The 23,236-nt window shown below is 43.8% G+C and overlaps 1 protein-coding gene and 1 pseudogene across 4 annotated transcripts in view; one reads left to right on the forward strand and one right to left on the reverse strand.

Annotated features, from left to right (window-relative positions):
* The window catches only part of DDI2 (DNA damage inducible 1 homolog 2), a 42,528-nt gene extending 25,137 nt beyond the window's left edge, over positions 1 to 17,391 (reverse strand). For 2 of the 4 annotated variants that reach the window (XM_032393112.1, XM_032393084.1), the window contains exons 1-5: positions 17,177 to 17,391; positions 9,462 to 9,591; positions 6,335 to 6,571; positions 4,382 to 4,508; positions 289 to 416 (exon numbers count right to left, since the gene is read on the reverse strand). In XM_032393112.1, the coding sequence (XP_032249003.1) occupies positions 289 to 416; positions 4,382 to 4,508; positions 6,335 to 6,571; positions 9,462 to 9,591; positions 17,177 to 17,314 (760 nt within the window). In that variant the 5' untranslated portion in view covers positions 17,315 to 17,391. Of the gene's footprint in view, positions 1 to 288; positions 417 to 4,381; positions 4,509 to 6,334; positions 6,572 to 9,461; positions 9,592 to 17,176 lie in introns of those variants that run through there. The other 2 variants (XM_032393095.1, XM_032393089.1) reach the window with 2 other exon arrangements.
* On the forward strand, positions 423 to 3,127 carry LOC116624879 (annotated as a pseudogene).
* Positions 17,392 to 23,236: the final 5,845 nt, after the last annotated feature.

The raw sequence follows: 23,236 nt of genomic DNA on the forward strand, positions 1-23,236 counted from the left end.
TTTATTCCCAAATTTCTTACAGAGGTATCCTAAAAATTCAGGATGCCAAATAAAGGAAGGTAGGAAGATAAAGGACATACTGCAAAATACAAAACCAGTTAAGAAACGATTAAGAAATAAACCTGTTACAAACAAACAAACAAACAACAAGATTGGCAAGTGAAGTAACCCCCAGGCTTGTTAGCAGTCCAGAAGACTCCTGCCAGCTTTAACAGGCACCAGGCTCCCCTTCTCCCTGTGTCAGGTCAGAATGTCGGAGAGATGGAGAGACTGAGCTGGAGACGTCACCTGAGTCAACAAAGGCTTTCACAGGATGTCCATTCACTTTGCAGTTAATATAAAGCATCACCACTTGACCAAAACTTTCAGGAGCCTCTTCCATAGCTATTGTCATGTTTTCCTCAATGTTCTGTTGCCTGTAACAAACCAAAACCAAGTACAGTAAAATCATTATTTCCAGGAAGAGAAATCTGTTTCAAAGTCACAATATTAAAAACAGACTTGGCTTTCTCTTCAACAAGGCGGCTGAGCGGCAGACGCAGAGATGCCGATCTTCGTGAAGACCCTGACAGGCAAGACCATCAACCTGGAGGTTGAGCCCAGTGACACCAGTGAGAATGTCAAAGCCAAAATCCAAGATAAGGAGAGCGTCCCACCTGACCAGCAGTGTCTGATTTTCGTGGGCAAACCGCTGAAGGATGGCTGCACTCTCTCAGACTACAATATCCAGGAAGAGCTCACCCTGCACTTGGTGCTTTGCCTGTGGGGTGGCACCATGGAGCCTTCCCTCAGCCAACTGGCCCAGAAATAAAACTGCGACAAGATCATCTGCCACCACTGCTTTGCTTGCCCGCACTCCTGCGCTATCAACTGCCTTGGGAAGAAGCACGGCCACACCAACCCCCCACACCCCAAGAAGGCCAAATAAGGCCCCTCCATCGGCTCTTCCTTTGCCTGCAGGGCAGCCTCCTGCCCGAGCCCCCAAGGCCTTGGAGCCTCCATGTTTTCCCTTTCACAGACTGGGGAAAAAAAACCCCAACAGAGCTGTACACCTCTTTTGCCCCTGTTATAGCAGCTGAGTCATGGAAATGGAAACCGGTGCTCTCTCGGGCAACAGGTGAGGTAGAGATGCAGCCGGCAGAAAATCGAAAGGCATACACATGGCTTTCTCACGCCAAACAGTTCTGCTCCCTTTATGAGCTCAGATACAGGAAGATAAACCTCTGGAGAGTAAGGGTCACAACCTTTTAATTCTGTAGAATGTGAGAATTTCACGAATGCGTCAATTTTAACGGGGGATTTACTGGGTATCTGGGTACATTTCCTACGCCCAGTGCCTTAGAAATAGTTGGCAAATATAATACATGGGTGTTAACGGTCTGTGCTGTGTCTCTGCTTAACTCCCGAGACTGGGTTTTCTACCTGTGAGGGAGGTAACGACCCCTGTTGTAGTGCGGCTACGAGGCGGAGCATCTAGAACACGGTGATGCCAGAAGCGCAGATGCTCAGCAAATGCATGCGTCTCTCTAGTTACCGCTATCACTTAGAAAACCACACACACGCATCACAGCTCATGTGGTCCGTCAAACCGTTCCTTCAAACATCAAACATACTCTAATTCCCACATGAGAAAAGGATATAGAAGAGGGTTCTAGCTTACTCCAACATCTCATGCCTTCATTCCCAACCTCCTTTTGAAAACCTGTGCCTCGGATAAACCTCACTGGCTACGACACCGCCACCGCGCAGTTACGAACACTACCAACGTTAGTGGGAATAAGGCAGGGGCTGCACAAGGTACCTGAAGACTGAGACACGAACGGAACAGGGCCCCAGACTGGGGATAAACTACAACCACAGACCGCCACCCGTTTGTGCAGACAAACTTTACGGGAGCGCAGCTGCATGCTCGCTTCTGGGCTGTCGCATTACGTATGGCCGCTCTGGTACCCGCACTGGCTTAAGCCAGCCTCACGACAGAGACAGCGGGGCCTGCAAACCCTAAAATAGTTCCTCTCTGGCTGACCCTGCTCTAACTTGTAGTGCCTGTCCTTTTCATAATAATACTCTACCTCAACTGAACTCATGATTTTATCAGCCATTCTCTCATAATGTATGAAACTTTTCAGGAAATCAAAGGCACACTTGTTTAATTCAGTCAGGGAAATATGCAAGCTATTATACCCCAGTGTACATATACCCTGAGTAATCACTGGTGCAGCGTACCAAATAAAATTTTAGGAGGCATCTGACAGAATTACACAGCTTTTCTCTTATGCCACATTCGTAAATTTAGAAATGAACTAAAATTAGTTGTACACTCCTGACCTTGCATTGACTGCAACCAAGATAAATTTCAGCAAAATCAGATTCTGAGATAATACCAGTCACTTTGGCTATTCTGGGCCCTATATGTAGAGAGTCTCTTGAGAGGCACAAGGTCTTCTTTTTTTAAAAGAGTGTACACATTACCCCATTTCCTTAATCTCCCCTGGCCCCCCATGGGCCACACGAATGTGCCTCATCTCACTGCCACTCTGCCCGCAGGGCAGGTCAGGGTTTGGCCACGATGCCTCTCCACTCTCCCTCCTACTTCCTGGGTTGAACACGTCTATTCTTGAGAATTATGTCAGGTTCCCTTAGAGCTGCAATGGGGTCTAGTTCAGAGAACACGAATTTCTTCCTGTTTCTCTGGGTAGATTTAACTAGTGAGATGCTTTTTCAAAGATATTCATATACTAATATACTGATGCAATTAATGGGGGCACTTCATCAACAAGAACACGAACGGCTTGGGGCTGACAACTAATTCTGACATACAATTTAAATTTCCCTGATTTCAAATGTAGTTAGAAAAACAAGAAATAAAATAACCGTTATTTGACTTCCAAGCTGACCGTATAATATAATGACCAAGTTGGGCTTCATTCGAGTAACAAAAGATTATGACAACGAAGAACATAGTTCTTCTTAGTTATACAGCAGTCCCCCCTTCTCTGCAAGGGATACATTCCATGACCCCCAGGGGATGCCCGAAACCACAAAGAGTACCAAATCCTATATATACTATGTTTTTTTCTGTGTATACATACCTATGATAAACCATTTATCAGTGAAGCATAGTAAGATAGAAGCAACAATAAAATAATTATAATATTCTGTAATAAACATTATGTGAATGTGGTCTCTCTCAAAACATCTTATTGTACTGTACTCACCCTTCTCATGATGATGTTAGATGATAAAATGCCTACTTAATAAGATGAAGTGAGGTGAATGACAGAGGTTTTGTGACGTGGTATTAGGCTACCACTGATCTTCTGATCTACCTGCTTCTGGACTACAGTTAACCGCAGAAAACCGAGACGGTGGATAAGGTGGGGGAAGAACTAAGGCCTTAACCATTCGCAACAAAAACTGAATGGGGTGGAGGGGGCAGCTGTTCTTTCATTCTAAGGGACTGAAGAGCATCTTGCTCATGACTAGAAATGTGGCCCAGGCTGGCCTTAGCATCACTGTACCTGCTCTGGCCCCACCTCTTTTTTTTTTTTTTTTTTTAAGATTTTATTTATTTGACAGAGAGAGACACAGCGAGAGAGGGAACACAGGCAGGGGGAGTGGGAGAGGGAGAAGCAGGCTTCCTGCCGAGCAGGGAGCCTGATGCGGGGCTCGATCCCAGGACCCCGGGATCATGACCTGAGCCGAAGGTAGACGCTTAACGACTGAGCCACCCAGGCGCCCCCTGGCCCCACCTCTTAAGATTCTGATCCAACAGATTTGGGAGTGAAGCACAAGCATCTGCATTTTTAAAGCTTCTTTTGTGATTTTAACGTAGCCCCACGTGAGAACAACAGCATTAGAGACGCTGGAGCTGGAAAAGTGTCCGGCAGGCAGTTTATCCACTGAGGCCAGGGCAAGAACTGCAGGAGGAAAACAGACCCAGGACTACAGGGTTCCATCTGTCCAGAGCTCTCTCTAATCCAATCATGCTCAAGCCCGGGTTTAATTAGGGCTCCCGCGTTATGTCTAAGGACTCAGATTCCAGTCAGTCAGCCTAACAGTCTCACCAAGCTGGGGCTTCTACTCAGCCCCGGGGTCATCTACCTGCAGCTGCTTTGATGATGCACTGTGGGCTGGTCCCGGAGTTTTCATTCAAGTTTTAGAAGAGAAAGCCATAAAGTTAGGTTTGTAATGTTGAATCAACGTGTGAGGAAAACAGAAGAGGAGAGAATGACCTAAAAGGCTGATGCTGCTCTCTCAGATACAAAACAAGGACGTTGCTTCAGAGCAGACGCCCAACTGATACCGGGTCACCTGTGTCACCTGTCATTCGGGAACTCTGGATTCTCTAAAGCTCGCTCTTTAGGTAAAGGGTCATTACCTTATATCTTCTTCTATTTTTGCCTGAGCTTCAAGATCAAAAGGGTCAGCAGAAAAGAGACGAATCCTTTCTTGCTCTCTCCGGGCTCGGTCCTGCTGCTGCTCCACCAGGACCCTAGAAAATTTCTCTACAAAAATAAGGGGGAAAGTCTTCAGTACCACTCTATTTCCATTCTTTATTAGTACTTTTCCAGATCAAATAGTTTCTCAAGATACAACTGTAAAGAGATGCAGAAAGGAACCCTAAGAATTATTTTAAGTGAGCAATTACATTTACTTGCTATTTTCTGAGGCAAGACTACGTCACCCAAATTTAGTATAAGGAAATCAAGTCTTTGCAAAAATCATTCCTTCCTGTAAGAAGTTATCCATCATATTGTTTCTACCCAGAGATAACAATAGTTGGACTGAAATCAGCGGGAATGACTATCTGTGTGGCAGGTAAATGGCTGCACTGCTCTCCTCCCCGGCCGCTCTTATGAACCTATTACCTAGAAATAAAACAGAGCACGACAACAGGGAATGTAGTCGATGGTATTGTAATAGCATTTGTGTGGTGACAAATGGTGTGCCTGTGGTGAGCACAGCGTAAGGCGCAGACTGGATGAATCACTATGTGGTACACATGAAGCTAGGGTAATACTGTGTGTCAACTACAGTTCAATTAAAAAACAAAAGTCAACCAAAAAAACAGTGCACTACAACCCTGTTTCTCCTCTTCTAGTTTCATTCCCTTTATAACACCCTCTGCCTTAAGCCAGGTAAGTTAAATGCAAACTACTGTTAGCCTACCTAGCTAACGTGATGAATAATAGGGAAATGAGTAAAGAGAAAATATTGCTTGCTTTAAAATGTATGTTACAAGAATCACCTTAATTTTGCTATTTCTTAAATGGGGGTGCATATAAGTGTATAAACTTAAACATGCCATCATTGTGGCCTTTGGTGACTAGATCTGCTACATAAGAAATTAAAGACACCAAAATAATGGTCATAGGAACTATTAATACACACACCATGAATGAATCTAAAACACATTAAGTTGAGCAAAAGAAGCCTGACATCAGAGAGGACATAGTGTATGATTCCATTTATGTGAAGATCAAAACCATGATTATCAGAATGGCAGTAGCCCATAACTGACTTGTTGCAGAGAATATACTGGAACTTCTGGAGTGAGAAAAATGTTCTGTATCTTGACTAGGGTGGTGGCTACATGAGTTTGCCAAAACTCAATGAACTGTATACTTAAAATCTGTGCATTTCTGTTAGGTAATTATTACCTCGATTTTAAAAATGGTCAACTGAAGAATGAGCTATTAAGTGTCTGTTATATTTTAAAATTTAATCAGTACCATTTCATAAGCCCAAGAGTAAAACTAGAGAAATTTACAGAGAATAACTTTATTCATGAAGCTGACTAAAAATAAGCATTCTGTTTAATGTAAGAATGGCTCAAATACAGCTCCAAGCAAACTGTTGGCAACAACCCCACTCTCATTAAACTTGGGGCGGGTGAAAATAAAGGGGTTGGGTTCCATTTTACCATAAAGGCTGATGGCACTGGACATGTTTTCTGTAACTAAAAGCATTTCACCTGGCAGCAAGCTGGCTTACTAGTGCACTCTCAGACTGAGGGTCTAACTAAACAGGTTAAAATATCAGTACCTAGATTATGCGCTGTGAAAATAATTTGGAAAAAAAAAATGTCAATGGAAGGGGCTGGTCAAGCTGGATTTCAGAACTCTATGCAGTTGTAAAACTCTCTCACTACTGCCAGTCGACTCAGCCTCTGATACTAGCACTAATTTACCTAGAGAGCAACAGGTAGGTGCAAGAAACCACTTGACGCGGTGGGTCGAACACACCAGTTGCTCGAGTTTCTCCACACACGCTGCGACAGAACTACTGCCCCTCAGGTCAGCTTGACAGTCTTCTGTATTTATAAGCTTACCAAGGTCTCCACTGAGCAGAGCATCTGCCAGGGGCGGATTGCGTTCCTTCAGCAAGGACAGCTCATGGGGGTTGGCCAGCAACATGTCTCGGAGCAAGGCTGGATTGTCCAAGCCCTGAGGAGATGAAGCTATGTCTCCAGGAGATGAGTGGGACTGCTGTGCCCCTGGTGGCTGGCGCTGCCGGGAGCCTGACGTGCCAGGCACGGCTATACTACGGAAGTCTATTCGGGGTAAGTCTGTTGGGGAAAATCGGTTCAAAGTTTACTTCCAGTGACTCCATAAAAACAAGCATTTGAAGGGAACAGCGGAACATATGCTGGTACATGGCATGTAGTAAATGGTAACTGCAGACATTTGACCCTTCCCCTGCTCTCTCTCTCAACTGACTGAATATAAAGACAGCAGTCCGAGAGAACCCACAGGTAAGAACAGAAAAGGGGTGCTGACAATGGTAGTAATCCTAGATTTTTGGCTCATACAGTATCCCAGAAGAGATGACAAGTTTTTACTTATTTGTGTGTGTGTTTTTTTAAAGATTTTATTTATTTACTTGACAGAGAGAGACACAGCGAGAGAGGGAACACAAGCAGGGGGAGTGGGAGAGGGAGAAGCAGGCTCCCTGCTGAGCAGGGAGCCGGATGCGGGGCTTGATCCCAGGACCCTGGGATCATGACCCGAGCCAAAGGCAGACGCTTAACGACTGAGCCACCCAGGTGCCCCTACTTATTTGTGTTTTTAAAACATTAAAGCTAGTCTCAATATACATAATCACATAATTCTGGATGTAATTCTTGAGAAAAATCCCAGTCCACTTTGACATGTTTCAAAGAGCCTGCACACCTTGGGTAAAGAATACTATACAAACCAAAGGAACTGCATCAATTTTAGATGTAAAATTCTACAAGTCTCTGCTAAACATATTCATTCTTGGAATTTACACTTTCACTCTGTGCATCACTACTAACTCTTACACCCCCGGGGAGCTAGCAGGTATAATCATTTTACAGGAGAGACAAACAGAAGAAAAGTAACATGCTCAGGTTCTCAGTGCTGAGGTCACCAAAAGATAGAACAGATTTAGAGGCTACAACTCCCAGGTTCTATAATCCAGGCTGAGCTGACCTTATTAAAATGAAAGGAAAATAAAAGGGAGCCTTACACAAAGGACCCACATATTATATGATTCCATTTATATGAAATGTCCAGAATAGGAAAATACACAGAGACAGGAAGTAGACTGATGGCTGCCTAGGGCCAGGAGGCTTGGAGGCAGAAGGGGAATGACTGTTAATAGGTACAGTTTATTTTTAAGGTGATGAAAATGTGCTACAATTGACTGTAGTGATGGCTGCACAACTTGGAATATACTAAAAATCAATGAACTGTACCCTTTAAATGAGTGAATTGTATGGTATATGAATGATATCTCAATAAAGCTATTACTTAAAAAGGAGTTTTACCTTAGCAAAGAAAAAGTAGAGCAGAGCCAGAATGGGGGGCTAGAACTGAGTGAATCTGCATCTCCTCAATCCCAAAAATGTATCTGATGGTCACTCCTGTCCCAAGTCTGAGGCCATGCTGAAGCTTATGGGACATCAATAGAAGAAGGGAATCCTTAAATTCCAGTGTCAGTTTCTGCCTCTTAGCACGGGTTCAAACTAGACACTTTCTTCAAACGGACCTGAGCTGGCAGCTAGTAAATGTGTATGTGTGCGTGTACATGTATGAGGGAGTTAATCTATACCAACCAGCAAAACACAGGGGCGGGCCTTCTCTGTGGGTCAAGAAATTTTATCTCTAACCCTGTTACACTTATCTTGAGAGTCCATTCGCTTCAGAGTAATTCTGAGAAACCGGTTTACCTGATAGACGAGATCACCTCCCCTCCCCCACCTGCTGGCTCTCTTGTCCACATGGGACAGTACAGAAAAAAACAAAACAAAACAAAAAAACAGTGAATCTCCAGAACTAACAATTTCACCAAATTAACCAAAGGAAGACTTGGTTTTTGTTGACGGGCACGTTCGAATCACAACTCTTTCTGAAGTTTAACAGTAGCCCGGAGGGACTCGTGTAACCCCGATCTGGGAGGAACAGTGCATGATGGTCTCTTACAGCCCCAGTCTCAGGCTGACTAGAAACTTGTGTTCTAAGCTGGAGTGTATCATCCTCACCCAGACACCCGTCAGCTGTTACCACAAACTATAAAACCAGCCAACCTAAAGACTAAACACTGTTTAAAGAAATCTATCTGAAGATAGCTGGGAATGGAAAACACTATTACATTTCATCACACAGTTCCACCTCAGAACCTTGTCAACTTTCTACAGATCATGAACCCCTCTGAGTATCTGAAGAAAGCTACAGATCCTCTCCCCATTAAGTGCACATGTACTCACAGCCACGCAATTCTGTGATTACTTCAGGGACACAGAAACGTTCTAAATCCCAATGCACAGATTCCAGATTATAAACACCTCATCTGGATGGAACATCAACGTAGACAACAGCTTCCTTTCATGTGATTAACATGGCCAGTGGGGAAGGAACAGAATTTGGTGGTCCGGCTGCTTAATGCTCCTAAAGCTCAGTATATTGGAAAAAGTACCACATTTTTGTTCCCATGCCTTTACTTATTAGCTATGTAACACTGAAGACATTACTTAAAATCAGAGCTTCATCTATTAGTGGTAATAAATCATGAAGAGGACTCTCTTCCCCCACAACAGTGATGAGCCCCATGCGACGTGGGTACAAGCGCCTGGCTGACTGCTCCACACAGGCCTGCTAGCCGAGGGCCGGACACGGAGTAGCAAAAGTCAGTCAGGAATCACAGGCAGAGGTGGCCTCCGAGGTCCTTCCCAAGGATAAAGTTATTATTGATAACAACAGAAGCAAACACTTATCGAGGACACGCTGTGTGCCCAAGGTTGCATGTGCACTATTCCCACAGCCTATCCTACAGCTGGTGATGAACCGGACGTAGGGAAGTTAACGATCCAAGGTTACAAAGCAACCAAGGGGCAGTCAGAGCCCGTGCCCTGCACTCTGAACCCGAAGCTAGTCCACGGCTCTGGCCCACCGTGTTTCGCCCTCTCTCCTGATTCTGGTGTCAGGATGTCTTACTTGGGAACTGCACTGGAGGTCGAGGGTCGGCGTTCTCCTTCTGCCGTAAAATCACAACGTCCCCATCTTTCAAGCCGTAGGAAGCCAGCGATCTGTGGTTGTCTGTGAGTGGTCTTTCAGCATAGACAATCTACAACCAGAAAAGATTGCACGGTAGAAAGCACTGAGAAGTAACATGGCACAAAGCAGGAAGACTACGTACAACGTCCCTTTTCATCTGATTGTCAGTCCCTGCTCAAAACCCCCCAATGATTTCCTATCACACCTGGAATAAAAGCCCAAGTCCTTCCCATTACCTACTAGGCCCAAACCATTTGGCCCCTGGCTCTCCCTCTGACTTCATCTCATACTGTAATTGCTGTTCCCCAAATAGCATGATCAATTTCCCCCTTGGGACTGTTTCACTTGCTCTTCTCTCTACCTAAGGAATGTTCTTTTCCCAGTTATCTCTTTTTTAAGTAGGCTCTATGCCCAATGTGGGGCTCAAACTCACGACCCTGAGATCAAGAGTCGCACGCTCTGCCAACTGAGACAGCCAGATGCTCCCCAGTCATTTCTTTTAAGGTCTCTGATCAAACATTACATTTTCAGAGCTCTTCACTCATCACTCTATTAAAAATGTACCCTCATCTCTCATATTATAAATCTTTCTTTATTGTGTTTCTGCCCCACTAAAATGTAAGCTACTTGGGGACAGGATTTTGTTTTGTTCTCCGTATCTCAAATGCCTTGTGTGTGTGGGTGTGTGTGTGTGTGAGATGAGAACTTCTAACATTTACTCTCCTAACAGCTTTCAAGTATGTGATACAGCACTGTTAATTACAGTCACCAAACTGGACATGACATCCCTGTGTGTCCACCTTTAAATGATCTTGCACACTGGCAAGTCTACAAGTTTTCCAAATACCACCCATTCTGCATCCTTCCTTCTCTTCTACCATTCCCAAAGTTTGGTCACACTTATGAGTGGAAGACGAAAGGGGAAGAAATTCAGAAAAGAACAACTAAACACAGATGGCAAAAAGCATCATGGATGTACTACTACTACTAATATTTTTACGAGATGCAATCAAACACTGAAGAAAACCTGACAGCAGAAAAGCAGATGAAACACCGCGCTGCAGAAAGCAAAGGCACAAAGAGCATAGGGTAATTTTACCATGAAGGAACATAAAACCTACCCTGAGCTATCACATACTCCAGAGGGGCATTCAGAATAAACTCAGGCTTTGAAAGGTTTTTCTCCCTAATGATTTGCTTTGCACCAGGCCACATGCAAACTGAGGAGCCTGAGTCCTGTCCTGGCTCTGACGGTGGCCGTGTCACTCAGCTGGTCCAGGCTTCACATTCCCCATTTGTCAAGCAAGCGGTTGGGACTTGAGAATCACTACAGCTGTCCCTTCCAGGTCTTTCTGCTCCACTACCATTTTACAGTGTTTCCTCATGCATCCTCAAAGCTTTCATAGTAAGACTGCCTGACACAGAACCTGAAAAATACAGGATTTATACTGGGAAAAAGGATCTGTCACATCTGCTCGCAGAATTTGCACTGATGTGAGGAACAGAACAGGAAACCGAATTTCCAAAACCGAATACTTCTGGGGATGCACAAAAAAACTGATTTCAGAGTATGTAGGGCTGACGATACTTTGTAAGTTCTCTACGTGACTAGAAAATGTAATGTTAGGGGCACCTGGGTGGCTCAGTTGTTAAGCGTCTGCCTTCAGCTCAGGTCATGATCCCAGGGTCCTGGGATCGAGCCCCACATCCGGCTCCCTGCTCACCAGGAGCCTGCTTCTTCCTCTCCCACTCACCCTGCTTGTGTTCCCTCTCTAGCTGTCTCTCTCTCAAATAAATAAAATCTTAAAAAAAAAAGAAAAAAAGAAAATGTAATGTTAGTTCTTACCCTCAACCTACAGAGTTCAAACATGTTACAACAGACTGCAACTATCATTCCCTCAATCCATTCACACTCTTATTCTCCCTTATTTAAGCACATATCACACAGTAAAGGTACAGCAGAATCAACACAGACTGTTTGCAATAACAACCTCAGAGTCGTACCATAACTTGTGGGATTGTTGGGAAAACTACTGGAAATCTGAAGTGACAAGTGTCCTGGGTTGAGGTCTACAGCAAGAAGAGGCATGCCAAGAGAAACGCCACGCAGGCAGCTCTTACAAGGTGGCGGCGACACTGTGAAGCCACCACAATGAAGGGACCACGTGGTCCACGGCCCACTCCTTAATTTTCCAGGTTCAGAAACTCAACTATCTGTATATTTAGAGATACAGTCTGACACATTCTAACTGTACTTATAAAAAACATTTATCTACAATAGGAAATCAAACTCAGGAGCATCAAAATGCTCCTGTCCACCAGATCGCTGAAATCTCTTCAGCCTGAAGGGCCACAATAAAACACTACCATTGCGTGCGCTTCTATCACAATGGGTTCTCACGGTCTCCCACTTACCAACAGCCTCTCATTGAATTGTCAATCATTTTATGAGGTGGGCCTTATTTGTCCCATTTTATGGACGGGGAAGCAGATACAGAGAGTTCGGTGACCTGAGACCACACAGCTATTAAGAAGAGAACTATGACTGGACCCACGTCTGCCTGACTATAGAGCCCATACATAATCTTCCCTGAGGACCACATACAACTTCCCCAAACCTAAGTCCAAAGTGGACTGGTGAATCAGCTGGTGACCTGAACAAGAGCTATAAAGCCGTCCAATAAGGGCCTATACTAACCGGGGGGATGCAAACCCTATCCACTGCTCACTGTAACCCCTGCCCCGAACACTAGCAACTTCTCCCTCTTTGGACTCCCACCTTGTAGACGCTGTATGTCACTCCACAGTGTTAGTTAACACAGTCTTTCCTCAGCAGACAATATAATTTTTTTTTAAAGTAAGACAGCCTCATCTAACAATAAGATCCAGGTAATAACTACCACCAAACACATACATGAAATGTGGAATATTGCTATCTGCCCCATTTCCTAAAAATACTAGACTGGAAAATGTGGGTGAGGAGCAAACATCTTTCACACTGACAAAGCAGCGGGCGTATTCCATTTTAGTCAAGGACACAAAGGAGATAAACAAAAGCTTAACTGAAATTATAACTGCCACAAAGAAATGATTTCTTTTTGTTAAAACAGGTTTAAAAGTCTAAGAAAGACAATGATTTTATAGCTTAAGTCCTAGAATAAAACTGAATGAGCTTCCAGCTTAATAGGAGTATATTAGACCAATGGTTTCAAATTTCTACCAGTCAAAACAAAATGAGTTTCAGTAATAGCACTGGTGATACTTTCTACTAGAACACCCAACTCAAAGGCCACAAAGCTAAAAATTCTAGTTTTGCCAGTTATGAAACATACAACAGGAAAACTGATACTGCTGCAAGTCTTTAGGTGCAGAACTGGCCCACCTGTAAGGACTTATTCTAGAGGAGGTGCCCTCCAGACAGAATTCTCCTCTTAGTCAACATTCAACAATAGTCTAATTAAAACAACTCTGGGATCTTTGAGCATGATGTCAAATGTTTTCCGGTCTCTGAATGAGAGCCTTCAATCAACAGAAATTGTAACAATACACTTTTAGCTGTAAGGACCAGACACTGGCCACAAAATCTTTGGACTCACATGTGAATGGCTACATAATAGTATCTACCGTTAATTGAAAGCCTACTATATGCCAAGTGATCTACATACACTATCGCAACAGCTTGACTTTTCCAACCTTCTGGAAAACAATTTGGCAACAGTTACTAAAAGCCTTTCAAAAGACCCGGCAATTCCATATCTAAGAATACATCCTGAGAAAATAATCAGAAATGGGGACAAGGCCTTAAGTATATAGGTATCCATGGAAATGTTACTCATAACTGCTTCCAATTTTCCCCAATTCAAATGCCCAGCAATAGGGAAATTGTTAAATAAATTGTAGTACATCCATAGGATGGTATATGATATGGCCATTAAAATGATAAATTTGAAGAATTTGAAATGCGATGGGAAATGCTGACAATGTAGTGTTGACGCAACAAAGAAAGTTGAAACTGTTAGTATAGTTCAGGGCATCGTGTTTAAAAGACACATATAGGGGTGCCTGGGTGGCTCAGTCATTAAGCGTCTGCCTTCAGCTCAGGTCATGATCCCAGAGTGCTGGGATCGAGCCCCACATCGGGCTCCCTGCTCAGCGGGAAGCCGGCTTCTCCCTCTCCCACTCCCCCTGCTTGTGTTCCCTCTCTCGCTGTGTCTGTCAAATAAATAAAACCTTAAAAAAAAAAAAAGTACATATATAAGAGGAAGTAAGCTTAGAAAAAAAATACACTAAAATGTAAACTGTAGGGGCGCCCAGGTGGCTCAGCTGGTAAAGCATCTGCCTTCGGCTCAGGTCATGATCCCAGGGTCCTGGGATCCAGTCCCACGTCAGGCTCTCTGCTCAGTGGAGAGCCTGCTTCTCCCTCTCCCCTCTGCTCGTGCTCTCTCCCTCGCCATCTCTCTCTCTCAAATAAATAAATAAAATCTTAAAAAAAAAAGTAAACAGCAGTTATTTGAGGGTTATGAGGTACTAACTTACTGTCCTTATCTTTTCCTGCAAGTTACAAATTCTCTATAATGAATATGCAGTATTTATCAGGAAAAAAAATACATGAAAATTACCTGCTAAAATAAACATGTCAAAACCAGCTACAATAGAAAATTTCAGTTTCTACTGATTTAAAATAGTGTTTTACAAACTACAAATCATGCTGTGTACAGAGCTGCTTTTCCAGGACCATACAGTCACTGCTATTATTTGGTATTTAAATATGCCTTTCATTTGAGAGTCCTTACACATTCTGCACACGTCTTTACCACATGCCACCTACAGGGGTAAATTATAATGATGTTTCAAAAATACAAAGACATTAATTTAAAGTGAAGCTAAGTTCTGATAATTCTTTGAAGTTTGCCCGGCCAAGTCCGCATCAAAGTATCAGAACCATGACTGGCTTCCAAGCCCACACTTGTATTAAGAGATGGAACATGCCCAGCTTTAATCACATGTACAAGCAGAGAAAGTTTCTAGTCTAAATTTGTTATCGTCACATTACAACTACTATAATCAGACTAGAGCTGTTAGAAATTAACACCTTTTCCAAGTGCATACTTATGCACAACTGATGCTGATGTGGAAGATTGAATTCTAAACTAGCGATCCTCCATGTGGGGCAGGCATGCAAAGCAATTCTTTAAACATGAAGGAACAGAAAAACATTAGAATTTTCATTTCCATTTATTTTAGTTCATCCTTCCTTAAATTCTATCCTATGGCTGTTCATAATGTACATAAGGTATTACTTCATGTATATTACATAATTGATGTTTCCAGTTATATACATATATGTGCATATATATATAAAATGCGTATCACATTCATTCATAATGTTTATAACTTTTTATATATCACAAAGATGTATGTTCCAAAACATTTTACTCAGAGGAATACATAACCAAAAAAGTTTGGAGATTAGTGGTGGAGATCTTGACAGGAAAGAATAGCCAGGAACATTAAAAAAAAAAAAAAATCCCTTTAAGAAGGTAAATAAGAGGAGTGAGGTAAAGAGACCAATAGAACTGTGAGAGGGAGAAAGGGAAGACGAGTAATAGGGGAGAACCTGGGAGGTAAAAGGGTGGGAGAGGGGGCCTCAAGTAAGTGATATTTTTGTAGGTAAGAACTATAATGATGCTTACTATTATGATTTGGTGAACGGAAATGACTCAAGTGTCTAGGGTGGATCCTGTTCCTGCCTGATGGACAAACAACTGAAAAGACAACCCACCACCAGACATCTTAAAATAGATACTGTGTTAGGTTACAATGGAGCCAATGGAACAAACTTGAAACACAGGAGCTGTTTAAGGCTCTATTAATACAGGGTTCACAGTAGTTGGAGCCCGGTTTTGCACATGCTAATTTGTGTTGGGAAGGAAGTAAATGCCCAAAAGGTGACCTAAGGAATAAGAAAGAAATTTGGAGTTAGCCTAATTGTTCAATTAGTGAGGTACTCCTCACAGCCTGAGCTGTGTCAATCTGACACACTCTTCACTTAAATTTTGTTACAGCCCATCTCAAAAAGGGTAGAAATTGAGGCAGTGTCAATCTTCATCTCCCAAGTCCTAATAACAACAAAATCAACTTACATCTTAATTTTTTATTTCTCCCACCAGCTGGTGATTACAACCAAGGTAACAGAAAAGCCACCTTCAAATATTTAAGAGTTGACTGTACCTCCCTACTTAAACTGTCCTTTCCTAGCTCTCCACTTGAGGGATTCACTGACAGGAACTTGTTCCTCAGTTTTTGTGGATTAGCTGTTTATATAAAAAGGTGCAAATAATCCCTTTTACCAATTTCTTTGTATCTTTCATCAGTCTGCCTATTTGAGTGGCACTTTCCACCCTGAAACAAGTTCCTTCTTGATATTCAGCTTTATGCCAAAGTTCTAAAGTTCACATACTGTAAAGGAATCATACTCACTTCTGAACAAAATATTGACGCATCTGTTTACCATAACACAGGGCAGAACACGCTGTAGTTGGGCAATAGTTTTTGGAACTATTTCATAACTGCAGTAGGAAATCAAGATTTACATTCTGGGGCCTTGGAGGACTTCTATAATTTTCTTAATGTTTAGAACATGTCCTCCAAGGTCTACTTATCAAGTTAAGATTTAAATGTTTTAGTGTGAAGGCCAGAGTTATCGTCACCAATTCTGTTTGGTGGCAGCCTCACGGCATTTTGAGAATAAATTACTTTGCTTATTTAAAATGTTAAAGCAGCTGAACTTCCTTCCAACAGGGTAGGGAAATGAAACAGGCAAATCACACAGAGAAGATACTAGGCCATTTTTACAAAAATATCCTCATAAAGCACTGAACTTTGAACCCATCCAAACTCTGAATTGTGGCCTGAAATAAAGAGGGATTCTGGCCTACTCCCAGCGAAGAAACCACAGAAACAACATGAATTGAACTAATAACTGCCATCCCTTGGGTGGGGGGGAGGGGGATTGCCTTTTTTTTTTTTAAAGAATTTAACCAGAAATGCCATGTGGTAGGGAAAAGGGAACAGGGCATTTCCAAATTCCTCAAAACAAGGTAATGAAGTCTCAAAACTTTTTCCTTCACTTAGGAGTGCAAATCTCTACCTTTAAAGGTAAATTACGTTTGCTTAAGCAGGAGCCCTCTCCAAAAAAGCCGATGCACATCAACCTACCACAGTGATCCAAACTGGTATTTCTGGTTGGGGAAGCAGGATGTATGAATTCCTGCAAACCTCGAGCTGCTTCTTCTATTCTATGGTTGTTCATAATGTACATAGGTCCACAACACCCCAAACTCGGGATTATTAGGGGAGAAAGGGCCAAAGAGCCAGAAGGTGGGGCGGGCCGCCCAACTGTCCACGCGCCCCTCAGGCTGCAGTGGGTGCGTCTGCGGTCAGGTTCTCCGCTCCCTCCCATGGCACCCCACCCCACGCTCGGCGTGTGTGGGGGCAGCTACCGATTCCAGCTCCCTCCCGGACGCGGGGGCGAGCTGGGAGAGGCGATCCTGCTCCCCCACCCCCAATTCCTCACCAGTAGCAAAGGGAGGGCGTGAGACCCGCAGACAGGAGGGTTAGCCCCGGAGGGAGACCCCGCTCGCTGCCCGGCATACCTGGCTCTCGGCTGCGGGGATGCCGGACTCGAGCTCGCACAGCGCGCGGAAGTTGTGCAGCTCGAAGTCGGCGTCGACCTGGAGGGAAAAGGTCACCTCGGAGAGGTCCCTCCGCACACAGTACACGGTGAGCAGCATGGCCCGGGCCCGACCCAGCTCGGCTCGGCCCGGCCTCGGCGCTGGGCTGCGGGGCGGCGGCGGGGCCTGGCTGGAGCTGCGGGCGAACGGCGCGGGCTGCTCGCTCGCCCGCTTGCTCCTTCCCTCCCTCACACACGCTCAGTGACTCACTCCCTCCCGCCCTCACTACCAGGCACAGCCGCCGCCACCCGCCTGCAACTCCGTCTGCCTGCCTGCCGGCCTGCCTCCCACCGCTGCCGCCAAGCGCGCCAGCCGCCCAGCGCCCCGCCCCGCCGCAACGCGGCTGCCGTAAAGCTCGCCTCGCCCTCTCTGCCTTCGCGACGCAGAGAAGGGGCGGGCCGGGAAGAGGAAGCGGGAAGCTAGGAGAGGATTGGAGGGAAGGGAAGGCTTGGGAAGCCAGAGGGAGGAAGGGCGAGAAAAGGGGAGGGAAGGAAGGGAATGAGGGAAATCGATGAGTGAGTTAATAGACGAAGTCGGTGGCGGACACCACGATCTCATTCACCCAAATGAGGCATTTATTAAGCGCCGACCATGTGGATACAAAAATGCGTAAAAACACAGGTCTTTCTTTGCCCTAAAGGAACTCTCACGCAACTAAGCAGAGTTCTAAAATGTATTTACCAAGTAGAAATTGAGGCTCAGAGAGATTAATTCACTTCTTGTCCCAATGATTTAGGGTTAAAACCAAAATCATGACCCTGCCTAGTCTCTAGAACCGAGCTTACTCTGGTCCCTGCAGACTTCTCCAGACCTGCCTCCCAATCCCTTCCTGCACGCTGCCCACCCAACCACATTGGGACTTTTGGTTCCTCCGAGGCTCCATTCCCCTGCCTTGTAAAGTGTTCTCTCTACTTGGGACTGTCTCCTTCCTAGACCTAGCATGCCCCCAGCGCCTACTGCAGAGCCTTTATTGGGCACAGCTTAGAATCCACTCGATAAAGTATTGGCTACTTTAATGGCCTGTTCATGGCCATGTAGCTGATGACTGGATAGAGGCCCAGAGCATGAGGATAAGGTCAGAAAACCAAAACTGATGCAAGAGTGGCATCTCCCTACTTAACCACCACCCAATTCCCCATCCGTGGAGTAGGGACCCCTCTTCTGGTATAACAGGAGGGAGTGAGGAAACAAGATGGCTATGGATGCAGGTAAGTAGGTAGGTTTGGTGGCAAGAAAGTCAATGACCATCTGAAGACTTTTCTCTGAAAAGCATGGAAGGTCATCTGTGGAGAATAAAGAGAAAAGTGGAGGAGCAGGGGGTGGAGAAGAGTGGTCGTATCAGCTACAGAAAGCTTATCAGTGATTTAAGCAAATAAAGGTTTATTTTTCTCACAGGATAGGAAGCCTGGAGGTAGACAGCGGCATCTGTTCAGTGACTCAATGATATCAGGGCCTGTATTTCTGTTAATATTTTGGCCTTTCCTGGAGGGTCACAATATGCCTGGCTGCCTCCACTCCATGCAGCATTTTCTTGTTTAAGGCAAGAGCTTGGCCAGAAGTCCTGCAGTAGGTTTCTACTTACATCTCTCTGGCCAGGACAGTGCCACAGAGATGCAAGCAAGGCTAGGAAAGTGAGTGTTTAGCTTTTCTCACCTCTATAAAGGACATGGACAGGAGAAAAAGGTTTTGGGAACAGGTGTTAGGTGAAACCCACATAGTCTACTACAGCAGAGAATATTTGAAATAACCATTGCAAATTGAAGCAAGTTGAACAGAGAAATGATGTAGAATTGTCAGGTGGTGTTAAGGATTCAACTGAGGTTGGAATCACGAATTGATTAATTTTTCTGTGTTACATCTTTTTTCTAGTGGTGCTCATGTGCCCGGTTGTGACAGATTTTATTTTCCAAAGATGGCCACAATAATATCTCCTATCTTACATGTTCTTCTTACAATGTGACCATAACATTCCTCCTATTGAGAGATGGGGTGTATGTCTCTCCATTTGAATCATGGCTGACTGACCCTGGTATAAATGTCATTGTGTGACTTCTGAGGCTAGGTTATAAATGGCAATATAGCTTCTGCCTGGCTCTCTGGGAACACTTGGTCTTAGAACCCAGCAGCCATGCTGTGAGGAAACCCAAACCACATGGAGAGAACATGTGTGGATGTTCCAGGCAACAACCTAGATGAGATCAAAGCCAATTCCTAGGAAAACCACAAAAGATACTTGCAGTTTGTTTCAACCCCAGACATTGAGCCATCTCCGGCATCTGGGTCTTTCCAGCAGAGGTCTCAGATGACATGGGGCCATCTCCACTGTACTCTTTTTGAATCCCCAACCCACAAACCTGTGAATATAATACAATGATTATTTTGCATGACTAAGTTTGAGGTGGTTTGTTACAAAGCAACAATAAATGGTACACTCAATACAGTCTCTCTTTATATATGTATAAACATATATATGTACACACACGTATATGTGTATATATACACATATATGGACACACACATATCACATCTTTATCCATTCATCTATCAACGGACACTTGGGCTGCTTCCATAGTTTGGCTGTTGTGGTTTTTTTTTTTTTTAAGATTTTATTTATTTATTTGAGAAAGAGAGAGAGACAGCATGAGTGGGAGGGGCAGAGGAAGAGAGAGAGAATCTCAAGCAGAGTCCCCACTGACTGTGGAACCCAACATGGGGCTTGATCCCAGGACCCTGAGATCATGACCTGAGCCGAAACCAAGAGTTTGATGCTTAACCAACTGTGCCACCCAGGTGCCCCCATAGTTTGGCTATTGTAAATAATGCTGCAACAGACATAGGGGTGCATGTATCCCTTTGAATTAGTGTTTGTGAATTTTTTGGGTAAATACACAGTTGTGTGATTACTAGATTGTAGGGTTGTTCTATTTTTCCCTTTGAGGAACCTCCGTACCATTTTCCACAGTGGCTGCACCAGTTTGCATTCCCACCAACAGTGCAAGAAGTTTCCTTTTTCTCCACATTCTTGCTAACACTTGTTGTCTCTTGTTTTTGATTTTAGCCTTTCTGACAAGTGTGAGGTGATATCTCATTGTGGCTTTGATTTGCATTTCCCCAATGATGAGTGATGTTGAGCCTCTTTTCATGTGTCTAATTGGCCATGTGTATATCTTCTTTGGAGGCATGTCTGTTCATGTCTTCTGCTCATTTTTTAATTGGGTTATTTGTTTTTTGGGTGTTGAGTTGTATCAGTCCTTTATATATTCTGGATACTAACCCTTTATCAGATATGTCATTTGCAGAGATTACTTACATAAATTAAAAAAAAAAGAGTGGTGAGAGAGAGGGGTGCCTGGGTGGCTCAGTCGGTTAAGCATCTGTCTTCGGCTCGAGGTTATGGTCTCTGGGTCCTGGGATCGAGCCCCACGTCGAGATCCCTGCTCAGCAGGAGCCTGCTCCTCCCTCTCCCTCCGTGCGCTCTCTCAAATAAATAAATAAAATCTTAAAAAAAAAAAAAAGTGGTGAGAGTGGACATCCTTGTCTTGTTCCTGACCTTAGGGGAAAAGCTCTTGGCTTTTCACCATTGAGTATGATGTTGGCTATGGGTTTTTCATATAGAACCCTTATTATGTCAAGGTAGGGGTCTCACCCCTTTTGGGCTCTGCTCAATTGCTTCTTGATCTGGTTCAGAGTGTGGACTCTTACTTCTCTCATCACTCTATGAGACTTTGCATCTCCATTACTCGTGACCACAAATGGCTTGAGACATCTCCGGGCCATAATTCTAAGTGAGGATGGGTTGGGGTGGACCTTGAGAGAAAGCCTAGACAAGAAGGATACCCTTGATTCCCATGTATCAATCAATACTGTATGTCAAGAACCTTGCAAATGATTGCTAACATTTACTGAATGCTAACTTTGTGCCAGACACTCTTCTAAGCACTTTATGTGTTGAGTCATTGAATCCTCACAAAAATCCTATGAGGTATTATCTCCATTCTACAGATGAAGAAACTCAGGCATAGAGAGGTCAGTCTTTTGCCCAAGGACATACAAGTAGTAAATGGCAGTTCCAGGATTCAAACCAGGCAATTTGACTTGAGTCCATACTTTTAAGTTATTTATTTATTTAAGGAATCTATACACCCAATGTGGGGCTTGAACTCACAACCGAGAGATGAAGAGTTGCATGCTCTTCTCACTGAGCCAGCCAGGCGCCCCACAAGTCCACAGTCTTAACCACTACTTTACACAGCTACATGTAAGACCTCATTTCATCCTTCTAAAAGCCCTCAGAGATAGGAACTACAGGTTTCCCCTGCTATCTGACAGTAGATGGTTCCTATGAAATCTTTTGTAAATTGAAATGGTGCAAAACGAAGAAGTGATTACCATTTCATAAAATCAAAAATCCTTTTCAGATTTCTTTTGGTTAGTGAAAACAAGTACTAATGTAGGTCTTCTGTAAAATTGAAGTTTCATAAAGCAAACTTTTGGATGGCAGGGGAATCCTGTATTTGTATTCATTCCCATTTCATGGATAAGGAAATTGAGGTGTGGGAATTTTAATCAACTTGCCCAGGTTCATACAGCTAGTGAACAGCAGGTTCTCCAAGCTGTAAAGAACTTTAAGAACAAAAACATCTATTTCCAACCTTTAACTAGAGCACCAGCATTCTGCCTGCACACTACATGTGGAGACACCTGGCTGTGCTCCAAAACCCTTTCTACACCATATGGTCACCGCCAGCAAAGTTTCTGCCTACTTCTAGGTTCTTGCCTAATTCTTCTCTACCAGGAAGAACAAATTGGTAAAGGCATTTACCCTCGTTGATTTTTAAAACTCCTACAATTTGTGGGCCCCTGGGTGGCTTAGTCAGGCGTCTGCCTTTGGCTTGGGTCATGATCCCAGGGTCCTGGGATTGAGTCCTGCATTGGGGTCCCTGCTCAGCGGGGAGTCTGCTTCTCCCTCTGCTCCTCCCCCACCCCCACCCCCACCCCCACTCATACTCGCTCTTTCTCTCTCGCAAAAATAAATAAATAAAATCTTAAAAAAAAATAGAACTCCTACAATAGGGACTAAATCCCCAAACACTCTAAGTACTTGTTTTTTTTTTTTTTTTTTTAAGCAGGTATATATTGTTCTTTGAATTTTTCCCTCATCAGTTCATGGTTGCTCAAAGAAGCCTCTCTTACCTTGCTGTTCCCGGCATGTCAACTGATAGCGGATAGTGCTCTATTTTACTCATTTTACCTTAACACAAAAACTCTTCTCATTCGGTTTCCTATTTCTTAGGCCAGGATCATGTGCAGATGTATAATGCAATGCCTCCTCCCTTTCCTGCTTATCTTTCCTAAAATCTGATAGCATTTCAGTTCCACTATATTCTAGGTCAATTCTTCCTCTTCATTTCCAGTGTACCGTGTACTCATTGGGTTATCAAAACATTGCAGGTAATTATGTTTGTAATTTCAAGCACCATAATTTGCCTACTCAGAAGTTTGTAGCTAGAGATCAAAATGTACTTTGATTACCAGAGTCAGCCTGGGCAAAAGTACAAAACAGGCCAAAGTTTGTCCTTGGCAAGCTCAACGTGATGCTCCTTCTTTGGCTCCCTTTCTCTCTACCTGTTCCTCTTAGTTCTCATGGGTCCTACTTTCTTCCTTTGCTTTTTTAAAACCTGCTCTCAAAGAGGAGCTGGACCAATTCACACTAAGGTACTAATGACTGCTGAAACTTCATATGGTCTCTCTTAGTGTAGTTGCATTTTAATAGGGATAAAGGTATCAATCATCAGCTACAGATTTCTAGGCTTCAGGGAATTTGGTGGGGAAGGCAAATTTTCCCAAGAACCTCTGGATTGACACAAGCCTACTTTACCTACTCTGTTGACATCTGACCAGGACTTTGTTGATCTATCCTTGATATTACTGGTTTAATACCCACCTTGGTAGTTAAATTGCTTTTCTATTTTTTCCCTTCAG

The sequence above is a fragment of the Phoca vitulina genome, unplaced genomic scaffold (genome assembly GCF_004348235.1).
Source record: "Phoca vitulina isolate PV1807 unplaced genomic scaffold, GSC_HSeal_1.0 scaffold2, whole genome shotgun sequence".
NCBI lineage: Eukaryota > Metazoa > Chordata > Mammalia > Carnivora > Phocidae > Phoca > Phoca vitulina.